We start from the raw sequence: 12,263 nt of genomic DNA, 5'->3' as shown, positions 1-12,263 counted from the left end.
ATAGTTTAACTGGTGTGGCAATAGCAAGCGTGTGCTCTAATTCTCCGTGAATACTGGTGCTCTATGTTCTTTAGGAGGAAGAATCTTCCCTTGTTTGGTCAAAAATAGAATAATTATTTCCTTCTCTCCTTCCTGTAATTTCCATATTTCAATGAGGAGAACTGCTGTTTAATTATTTACGACAGCCTCCTGCTTTTTCTGGGGGCCTTATGGAGGCAATTATGTTATATTATGTTTAAAAGGAGGAAAGACGAAAGATCCGCTCGATTCTAACTCATACAGATCCATTTCGTGGATTACTGTGGATGTCATAATCCTTGTATATGTTCAGCTTTGAATTGAATATATTATCCCAGTTTTGATACATAAAGATCAAACTGGTTTCCTCAAAGGGAGATCTTTTGTGAATAGTACTAGAAGGGTTTTTAATGAGATTTATACAGCAAAGTGGTACGGTATGTATCCCTGGGTCGATTGTCTCACTGGATGCAGACTAACAATATCCTGGAATTTTGGATTTGCAGTTTTGAGGAAATTAGGCTCCCCAGCGAGCTTTACTGCATGGGCTCCCTACGGCTCCCTGCGACTCAAATCTTAGGTAATGGGCTTAGTTTTAAATATTTTGTGGTGTATCAGGCAAAAATGTCTGCTCTCACCCTTATTGTTTAAACTTGCTATAGAACCTTTTTCCTATATGATTCACAATTCATGAGAAATTATTGGGCTTAAAATTCAGGATTCGATCCAGATCTCAATATATGCAGACAACACCCTTTTATATCTGATTGGTATTTCTAGGTCTGCTTCTGCTTTACTGGCTATGCAGGGCATATATATATATATATATATATATATATATATATATATATATAGGTCTAGAAGTCCTAGAAATCTTAAATGAAAGATGAATTGCCTGGATACTGAGGCAAAGATGGTAGGGATATATATATATATATATATATATATATATATATATATATATGCCCTGCACAGCCAGTAAAGCAGAAGCAGACCTAGAAATACCAATCATCATTGAGCAAACGAGCGCTATCTTCAGCAGGCCCACACCAGTGGAACACGCTTCCCCCAGATCTTAGACTAGAACCCAGTTATCAAGAATTCAAAAAAAGACTGAAAACTTTTCTCTTCCAACAAGCTTTCCCAGACGCTTAATCTTACTATGACTGACAGACTTCCATCCCTTAACTATGGACACTGTATAAAGTACTACTTTTAAGAATCTGCAACTGGACAATTATCTTTGAGCACAAAAATTCACTTTATTTCTTATATATATTAGGCATTGCTTATATTTATATTTATTGCTACGTTAAATAGTTAACTTCTTATATAAAATATTATATTTCTTTATTTATTACCAGTTAAAATATTATCACTTTATTTAGCACTATGTTAAATTGTCAACCAGTTATACTGTTCCATATGTTATACGGTTCCATGTAAAGCTCCGCTATCTGTTGAGCAGTTCTTCGTTTTATGTAAACCGGAGTGATTTGTAGTCCCTACTAGAACTTCGATATATAAAAATTAAAAATAAATAAAAAAATAAATATATGGAGATAGTAGGGAGATATATATATATACCTACCATCTCTGCCTCAGTATCCAGGCAATTCATCTTTCATTTAAGATTTCTAGAAGTCCTATTATTTCTCATACTTTAAGGGTGTGATATTCTATTATCAAAATATTGAAGATGGAAGGTGAGTTGTCTCCATTTTATCTTTATTTAATTTCTCAGGTATCTCTTGAAATCTTATCTCAAGATCTCTGGCAAGCAGCAGTGCTTAGTTTTGTGGGGCAAATCTGGGTTGGATCCTTGGTTAAGTCTTTCTCTGATCTGTTGGATAAATATGATATATCTGCATGTACACTTTACTTATATCTTCAGCTAAGAAGAGATGGTCTTAAATTAATTGACAATAGGATGGTGATGAGGAAGCATTCAAGGACTGAAGAAATTATGATACAACCACATCTTTCTTTGACGGCTGTTTCTCAGATTTATTCTTTGTTGAATTTTTTTTTAGAAGTGTTAGAGGATTTTCACTAACAGCAAAATAATTGATCACTGGAACACTGATCTTGGGGTTGCTTTAGATTCAGACAGCTAGCATAGAATATGGAATTCAATCTCTGAGTTGTCCATCCGTGATAAAAACAGAGAGTTGATGAATAAATTGCTCCACAGGGTATAGCGATATCCTTTATATTTTGTGCATTTCATTAACCTTAGTCCTCTGTGTTGGTGTGGTTATCATCAGGCTGGCTCCTACATTCACATGTGGTGGAACAGTTTTGGAACGAGATACAAAGGCTTATTAATATTATTATTGGGGTAATGCTGGATTTTTGCTGGGGGTTATGGGCTACACAATCTATAAATAAGACAATTAATTTATTTGTATCTCATTTACCTAAGGCAGCTTGGTTAACAATTGCTTTTTATTGAAGTATCCACCACAGCTAGAACATTGGCAAGATTCAATTGCAGAGATTGCATCTATCGAGAAAATGACATATGCTTTGCAGGGAGATATCTCTCCATATGATTCTGTTTGGGCAAAGTATTGGGCAATGGGCATGGCATAAAACTGAACTTCAAATGTGAGGGGGGGTTTAGTTTATTTTCTTCTTTGGCATTTCCTGTTCTTTCTTTATTATACCCTTTGTAATTTAATTGTTAATGTGTATCTCATTGAGTTACCGTATCACCATGAACAAAGAATTGTTCATGGTGATACGGTGATCTATAGAAATCAGTACAGATACTGAGAATATTGGCTATCTATACTGATACTATGATGCGGAATTTGATATTAAAGATACTAAAAACTCTCATCCCAAAAAAACGTTGCTTGTTTGAGATCATTGTGAGCCGATTTGGTTTTGCATATGTGCAGAGTATTTAAAGAATACTTTGAATCTGTAATTATTCACATAAATCTAAACCAATCACAGTCAATCAAGTTAAGATCATATTTGGATCTGAACTTGGTTTCAGGTGACTCTGATTTTTAAGCTCTGAAGCAAAGCATAAAGGTCCAAACCTTGATATAGCAAACCCACTAAGGCACCGTCTCACCTAGCTTCCCATAGGACTGTACATCCTGCCCTGGTGTATTATCAAAATTCTACCTTTCTCAAAAGTCTGAATGATCTCTTTAAAGCTATGTTGGCATACTGGTAGATTTCCTTCACATTTGTTTTCCTTTCTTTCTTTCCTTCCTGTTTCTCTTTTCTGTTTTTCTTTTCAGTACCCAATCTCTTTCTTCCTTTCATTGTCTTTTATCCTTTTTTCTTTTTTATTATTTCTTCTTCTATTTTTTTCTCCCTGTCCATCTTCCATTTGGTTTCTTCCTTCCTTCTGCTCTCTTTTTAGCTTTTTCCTTTAAAATATTCTATTTCTCATATGCTCTGTCTTTTTCTTTCTCTCGCTGTCTCTCTGCAGGGAGTCCCAGGAGAACCTGGCATGTCCATCATAGGACCCCGTGGGCCTCCTGTAAGTGCCTCCTCTTTCCTTTTTTTTTTTTTTTTTCATTATTACAGAGTCTTGAGTCTTTCAGGCATCAGTGGATTTTGCAAACAAGGCTTCAGACAGGAGAGAGAGTTTCTGCAGTCACTTCAAAATGCATGTCGTGTGGTTAACAGGTTCATTTAGAATTTGTTTTAATGCTTGCTGTAAGTAGTGAAATGACTGCCTGTTGCTAAGATTAGCATGCACATGGCTTTTAGGGAGAAAGACACACTGGGCTTTTCCAGTGGTTCTTGTGGTAGAGTTTAAAAAAAGAAAATCTATAATTCGCTTGCAAATCTCAGGCTTGGAGAGAAGACACCTAGTGGTTTTGGGCATCCACTTTGCCCTGGGGCTTCTCACACTCGGTCTTCAAGGATAATAATTTGAATTTATATGGTATCTTTAATCTAAACGGGAGCCCTTATAATTTTAGCACTTTGGGAATATGTATATATATATATATATTCACATAAATCTAAACAATCACGGTCAATCAAGTTATTTAGAAAGAAATCATAATTTGATCTGAACTTGGTTTCGGGTGACTCTGATTTTTAAGCTCTGAAGCAAAGCATAAAGGTCCAAACCTTGATATAGCAAACCCGCTAAGGCACTGTCTCACCTAACTTCCCATAGGACTGTACATCTCCTGTACCTGCCCTGGTGTATATATATATATATATATATATTCACACACACATGCGTCCCACTTCTGAGCTCCATCACTCCGAAGCTGTATAGAAGCTGGTATGAAAGAGAAGACCTACTGCTCAAAGTCAATCCATGAAAAGCAATAAATAGTCCTATTACAAGTGAAATTCACAACTTTTCACATTGTGCTAGCCCTGCTTGTTTTTCAAAGAAGATTCTTCTTAGAGTTAAACATAATAGAGACGATCTGACTGAAAAAGTATTTTCCACGTTTCCTAGCATGTCTCAATTATAAAATCTGCACAGTGTTTTGGGTATAATTAAAAATTAGCATTGTAATATTATTAATGATAATGAATTCATGCTCTGAGGCATGATTAATTATGGTATATAATATAAACTAGATAATATTTCATCTTATTGATTATAATTTAATGTCATGTGTTTTATCTATGTAATCTGCTTAGCATGTACTTTCAATATGAGCGGAATATAAACGTTTTTAAATAAATAAATAAAATAATACACAGTATGATCTTCATCGGCTAGATTGACTCTGCAGAAATAGAAATGGGCAAAACTGTACTTTGATTGTTAACCTGCCAGAACAATTTTAATCTACTATCCCTATGCAATCTCTTTATTGCTCATTCCTAGTGCTTTTCTAATCCTACAGGATTTCTGTCAACTTGTGAGCAAATCTGCCGTTTCTGGGGCTAGAACCAGAAAGACCATCTGTTCAAATACATAAGTCACTGAAAAATAAAGGCCTTCCCCAACCCCAACCACCACTCACTGACCAGATAGCAGCAGCAGCACAATTCTCAGAAAGATGTACGCTCACTACATTAAGAGGCCTATGTACCAGCCTGCTTTAGCGCATGTGAAAGGTTACTTCCACATGGTAATATGGTCTTTTGTATCCTATGCTATGCTAATGTTACACAGAGTCACAGCAGCGCTAAAACTGCCACGTGGCAGCTAGGGTGATCATTTCAGCGCTGACACAGTTTTGTAGTGCATTAATGCAGGAGCTCTTCTAGCCCTCCATGATAGCCCCTTCCCTTTCACCACCTTCCAGAAGTTCCCCTTCAGGTATCTCCCGGTTACCCCCATATCCCAGGTCAAATTATGTAGCTATAGAGAGAGCTTCTGAAGCACCAGATGGCTAGCCAGCAGGAAGCAAATATGAGGCAACGGATGTGGAGAGTGCCAGGGGGGGTTTGAGAAGAGATGGGGATGACTGTGGGGAGGGTAAACAACTTATTGTCCCCCTATATACATATTTTCCATACAGTATGCAGCCACAGTATATGTTACCAGAACTGTGTTCGTGCTTAGGGCAATCTGTGCCCTACGTTAGGGATTTAAAATAGAGGGCACTTTTTATTGTATACAGAAAACATGGCAAACTCCAGCTTAGTACATAAGCCCCTAAGTATAGCTGCAGGGTATTGTCTTGTTTTGTGAGAAGGCTGGGTGGAGTCATTTAGACAGTAATATTTGTAGGAGAAATGAATCTTTGATGGACTGCTTTTTAATCTCTTTTAATCTCAGGGCTGCTTTCTTAACTCTTGACTTTTATTTGGTATTCTTTCACAATAACTGATCCTCATATTAATAGCTAGGAGCCAAAGAGAGTCTCTTTATTTAAAATCTGCATCTGTCCTCACATAGATTCATTTGCACCTTGGCTGCTAGCATGCCATATCTTCATCAATTAATATCACATGGCATTTAAAGAACTGAATTAAGTAGCACTGCATCTCTTCTTCCATTTCATAATTGGTACCTGGAGAACTTAATCTGGTTTCTCAAATAATTTATGTTATGGTTGTGGACCCTTGAGCTGGAGCGAGCGGTGATGGCCACCGAGGGACTGCCCCAGTGGAAATCGTCTCCGGGAGGTGGAGGTGGTGAAGAGAATCACTCACATGGAATGGTTTCAAGAGATCAGGCGAGACGGCCCTCCGAGGAGCGGATAGCCTATGAACGCGGGAGAGCCCCCGAGTGGGTACTCAGAGCGTTCACCCAGCGTGACAGGAACCAGGAACTGAAGCTCCATGGAGAAGTGGATGAAGTCCAGGCAGAAGGTCCGGGGCAGGCAGCGAAGAAGCGGAATGGAGTCACAAGCCAAGGGTCAAGACGGACAGCAGACGATCATAGACAAGAAGACAAGCCAAGGTTGAACCAAAGAATCAAGCCGACTGGATACAGGAGCAGGAACTGGGTACGGAACAAGAACTGGATAAGGAGCAGGACAGCAACTAAAGACTCAGCAGAGATGACCCGTTGCAAAGGCAATTCTACCATCCCCACACAACAGACACCTAAACAACCATAATCAAACATATATCTCTCAAAAACCTAACACTTTAATAAGCTAGTATTTCCTTCCTCCAAGATAATACTGCTATCATTCTATTACCCAACTATCAGCTCGATACAGTAAAGTGGGGCCGCGGTTACCCCGCTCCTAACCCGCTTTCTACTCACTTTCCAGCCGCGTTAGCCCTTCCTGCGATACACAATCCCCTTTAACCCATCCTTACCGCCTCTTTAAATCCCCGGGTAACCCCTTCCGCCCACGGCATGTATATCAGATGTAAACGATCGAATTAGCTATTCCCTCCCATACAGTAACGCGCGCCCCGACTATCGCTATTTTACCCTGCCATTTTGCCCCGCGTTTAACCTGCTAACTTACCGCCTACCCTTACCCCTGCGTTAGAGGCAGGGGTAATGGTAGACGGCAAACTTTCCCCCAAAAGGAAACCTCTAAAAACCTAAAATCCCCTCCTCCCCTCCTCCCGAAGCGACTCGACATTACTTTCTGTTGTTTTCTTACCTTTTGTTGCTTTTCAGCCCCTTCCCTTCTCTGCTGCCCTCCGGAGGGGGCAGCCGGCGGCGAAAGCGGCTCGCAGTGGTCCCCCCCGCGCAGGTCCCGGTTCTCCTGGCTCGGCAACAGCAGAACAACAGCTAGGGCTCCATCCAGCTTGCAGCGTTCCTCCCCCCCCCACGCGTCACGCGCGCCCGTCTATGTGCTTTCATTAGCCGGAGCGCCCAAATCGACGGGTGCTCCGGCCAACGAAAGAACGCTTCGCTTCGCTCATGCCAGAGAGGGCACAGAACAGTGGGCTCTCACCTCACGCCGAGCTAGGAGAACCGGGACCTGCGCGGGGGGGGGGGGGGAAGGAACGCTGCAAGCCGCTTCACAATTTGTCCGAGCCAGGAAGGAAGGAAGGAAGGATTGGGGTGGATGGAGCCCTAGCTGTTGTACTGCTGTTGCCGAGCCAGGAGAACCGGGACCTGCGCGGGGGGGACCGCTGCGAGCCGCTTTCGCCGCCGGCTGCCCCCTCCGGAGGGCGGCAGAGAAGGGAAGGGGCTGAAAAGCAACAAAAGGTAAGTTGGCACGTGTCGAGCCGCTTCGGGAGGAGGGGATTTTCGGTTTTTAGGTTTTCCTGGGTTAAAGTTGGGATCCACTTCCTGGTGCCCGTCATTTCAAATGTCATTTGAAATGACGGGCACCAGCACACCCAGAATACTGTATAGGCGCTGTATTAAGCGCCTATACAGTAAAATGGGTTGCGCGGGCCTAACGCTTCACCTAACGCTTTGCATACGCGGCTTGCATTTGCAAGCAATTTAAATAGAGTATCGAGCGGTATGTGATCAGAACAGTGCGTGGGGCAAACGAGGGTGCGCCCGGCACTGCCGCACTCTTTCTAACGTGGCCTTACTGTATCGACCCGTATGTACTTTTACCAGAATGTACCTTTTCATGCTGCCCTGATGCAGATTATGATCTCTGTAATACATATATAATATCTACTGTACCACTCAAATCTTGTAAACCGTTATGATGGCGAAACCAAATGACGGTATATAAAACTCGACAAATAAATAAAATAAATAAATAAATAGCAGCTGTGGGGTTTAAATACCTTGATGACATCATTCTCCGGGGCCGTGCTTGGCTTTCGCGCCACTACCCCTTTAAGGGGCGGAGCTTTCCCGCGTGAGCACCTAGGGGATGCCCCGTTGGGGAGAACAGGATGGCATCGGCGGCCATGCGGCAGGCTGTGGGAGGCCTGACACAGCAAGGAGCGTGCCTTGCCGAGCCACGGCGAAGAGAACCAGCAGAGCCGGTAGGGGGGTCCCTTTGGGAGTTGCTGCGGCTGCAAGCCACAACAATTTACCTCTGTCAAGGCTTTGGCCAACTTCACGAGGACTGAAGAATGTCTTCCCTGGAGCAGCTTTTCCTCATGGGTTCTCTGGCAAGGCAACCTAACAATTCTTCAGTTGCAGGCTTGAATGTGGAGATACACCTCAGAGTCTCCGATCACACTCCTGGGTTTTAGCACAAGTGACAGACATTTCCTGTTACTGTATGAGAGAGGCAGTAAATAGGCTTGGTCTTTTACTGGATTTATTCATTGGTAGACTGGTATGTTAACTGCTTCTCACAGTTACTTCAGTCAGCATATTTAAACTCTGCTTTCTTCAGGACCAATTAAATCATCTATTGAGATCCTCAAGATTTGATCCCAATTTCGCATCACGTATTCCCGATATGTTACTTGATGTTAATCTTTTTTAACGCTAAATTTATTTCAACTTAAGTTATTCTCACTTTCATACTAGCCCTATGTTATTTACATTTCCGATCTGTTCCGAGTTCCTCACCCCTGTTATATGTAACTTTTTGCTCCGCATGTTTAGATGGTTTTTTTCCTTGTTTGATGTAAACCGGTACGATAAGACTTGTCTTGAATATCGGTATAGTAAAAAATTAGTAAATAAATAAATAAAACCAGAAATCATAGACTCATGCTCACAGGCCTGCTTCTCTCACCAACAGCAGCAAAGCTCTCGGCGGCAGATGCAATAAAATGCTCTGGGCCTGCCATACTTTATTACGCCTGTTTTAGCGCATATTTTTTTTTCTCAATTTTATCTTTATTGAGTTTAACAAAAAATAAGGAAAGAACAAATTATGAACAATTACAAAAAAAATACAGATCAATCCACCAAGAAATTTTTACAAATATATAATACATGAACAATAAACTTAGGGCCATCTTACCAAGCCCGCAATAATAGAGAGAGGAAAGAATAGGAAATAAGAAAAAAAGAAGCAATAAGACTTCACAAAAATCATAGCACTCCCTGACCCTCCCGTGAAAAAGATCTTAATCACCCAAACCTACTGAAGCAGGCACAGATGATTCCAATGGAGGTTCCCCTTGCAGAAATAATTTCCATTGATCCCAGTCAACAAAAATATACGTATTACCTGCATACTTGACAATGCACTTAGGGCCTGATTTTCTAAAGCATTTACACTCCTAAAACTGGGCTTTACATGTATAAATGCACTTTAACCATATATGTGGGCTTTTGAAAATTGCTACAATTTATGCCATTGAATTGTCAAATAGTTTTTCCGATGTTAGGTACACTTAACAAGAGTAAATGCCTTTTGAAAATTACTATAATAGTATGCTACATTTATATGCGTAACTTCTTAGAAAATTCACCTGGTAGAAGGAAATGTAATGCATGCTTTTGGTTACTAAAATTACTTTCCATAAGGGAGGGTTTGCATTAAAATGGTAGTAAAATAAGTGAGCTAATTTTCGGGGAGTTTCATCACAACTACTATTGTAGCAATTTTCAGTTATTTGAGTAAAGTGCACTGATGCGAGTAAATCCTATGGATGATTCAATGGCAGATATTGTAGCAATTTTCAAAAGCCCACTTACTCAAGTAAAGTGCATATACATGTGTAAAACCCAGTTTTACTCGAGCAAATGCTTTTTAAAATCAGGCCCTTAGGGGGGCGATATTCAGCCACTGGCCAGCTTGCAAAGTTTGCTGGATAAACTTATCCGGCTAATTTTGGCGAGATATTCAGCAGTGCATCCATGCTATTGAATATAACTGACTACCTTAAAATTAGCCGGATAGGTTTATCCAGCTAACTTTAGGACTGCTCGGTGCCATGACCAGAATTAGCCTGATAAGTTATCCAGCTAAGATAAGTCTGCCTCAGAACGCCCCATGTTATCCAGCTAAATTTTAGCCAGATAATAAATTATTCAGCCAAAACTTACCTGGCTAAGTGGTAGAAATATTCAAAAGTCAGCATTTAGCTGGATAACTCACAAATTATCTGGTGAAATGCCACTGAATATGGCCTCCTCCCCCCCCCCCTTAGCACACAATTTTTAGTGCTGGCTTATTACGTTGACCCCCTCCCACCCCCCCCTTACTGACCAACGCCATCACCTAACACCCGCACTGTAAAAGTCCTGGATCGTATCATCTATGGATTCCACAATAGAAGTAGCCGGGCTAAATTATTCCACATCTGCCAGGGTGCCACATAAGCCTTTTCCATATATCTGTAGCCATAATAATTTATTTCCCACAGTTACAACATAGTGCCCCAAGCAACTAACATCATAATTTTAAAACATCAACATTGTAAAAAGGAAAAAAAAAAAAAGAGCATATCTTCCACTGCCTCCCAACTCTCCCCCCATCTAATCGACATCACTCCCACTCAGCATTTCCTGAGCCTTTCATACTTTGCAAGATACTGTAACATTCCCCAGAGGACCAGAGAGAGCATATGGGAGGGTAGCAAGACAGACACCGGGAAAGGTCATTGGATGCCTGGTGATGAAATGACTCAAAAGCTAGCAATGATACTTTGAAATGGACTCTCTAGGTGACCAGGAACCAGTGTCAGTGTTTCAGAACAGAAGAAATATGGTCGCTCAATTGCACGCCAGCCATTATTTGGGCAACTGCTTTTTGTATTAACTGCAGCCTATTCAGGAGCCTAAAACAAAGACACACACACAAGAAAAAAAAAAATATTACAGTAGTCCAAGCGAGGAATTATTAATGCCTGGACCAGTGCTGATAATACTGATTTCAACAAGTACAGTTTCATCCTTCTAACTGATCACATTTACAAATGTAAACCCTTCAGTGTATTGGTAATATGTTGTTCCATAGAAAGCGTATTATCCAGACTACCTCCTAGGCTAGAGCCTTCTGGTTTCAATGACAGAACAATCCCAACCAGCAAGCACTAGGGAGTACAGTCTGGCAGCATGATGAGGAGAGGTGATCCTCTTACCGGTCTAGAAGTGGAAGTTCAGTTATCTTTAAATGCAGTACTCTCCTTTCCCCATGGAGGAGTCATCGGTGCATTTATACGGGGCAGCATACCTGGGAGGGTGGCGGCAGCAGGAGAGGATGTGGGGCCGCTGGCTGAGCTCAACCCGCCGGCGACCAAGAATGAAAAAGGTCACAGCAGTTTCTGCTTTTAGCTGCATGCGTGCGCACAGCTTTCCAGCTCCCGCCCGTGTCCCGTTTCCCCCCCCCCCCCCTTTGCAGAAAGGCTGGCGGTGGGGCTGAAGAAAGAGTAGCCCACCATGGCCTGAAGGGAGAAGGAGACTGGAGGGGTCGTGATGGAGCTCATCCCACCATTGCCTGGAGAAAGGAAGCCACGCGTATATGTGTGTTTGTGTCTGTGTGTGTGTGTGTGTATGTGTGTGAGAACCTGTATGCATGTGTCTATGTGAGAGCGAGTGTGTGTCTGTGTCAGAGCTTGTGTTCATGGTTATTTGTCTGTGTCGATGTGAGAGCTTTGTGTGTGTCAGAGCTTATGTGTATGTGTCTGTGTCTATGTGAGACTTTGTGTGTGTCAGAGCTTGTGTGCATGTGTATGTGAGAGCTTGAGTGCATATGTATGTATTATGTCTGTATGAGAACTTGAGTATATGTCTGTGTCAGAGCTTGGTTCATGTGTATATGTGTGTGTGACTGTATGAGAACCTGTGTGCTTGTGTGTGTCTGTGTGTGTGTGTGCCTCTGAGAGCCTATGTATCATATATAGGTTCTCACAGGCATGCTCACACACACACACATAATGTGTCTGTGAGGGAAAGAGAGCAAGTGTGTGTGAGAGCTTAGGCATGTATATAAGAGATGGAGTGTGAGAGAAAATGAATGTGTGTGTGTGTGTGTGTGTGTGTGTGTGTGTGAAGATAAAGT

The 12,263-nt window shown here is 41.5% G+C and overlaps 1 protein-coding gene across 1 annotated transcript in view; it reads left to right on the top strand.

Moving 5' to 3' along the window:
* The window catches only part of COL13A1 (collagen type XIII alpha 1 chain), a 578,485-nt gene that overhangs the window by 237,287 nt on the left and 328,935 nt on the right, over positions 1 to 12,263 (top strand). The window contains exon 8 of the mRNA XM_029610690.1: positions 3,473 to 3,523. Within this exon, the coding sequence (XP_029466550.1) occupies positions 3,473 to 3,523 (51 nt within the window). The remainder of the gene's footprint in view (positions 1 to 3,472; positions 3,524 to 12,263) is intronic.

Source organism: Rhinatrema bivittatum, chromosome 7 (assembly GCF_901001135.1).
Source record: "Rhinatrema bivittatum chromosome 7, aRhiBiv1.1, whole genome shotgun sequence".
Taxonomy (NCBI): Eukaryota; Metazoa; Chordata; class Amphibia; order Gymnophiona; family Rhinatrematidae; genus Rhinatrema; species Rhinatrema bivittatum.
The sequence above is the reverse complement of the archived record's forward strand: the minus strand, read 5'-3'. Positions and strand labels throughout refer to the sequence as shown.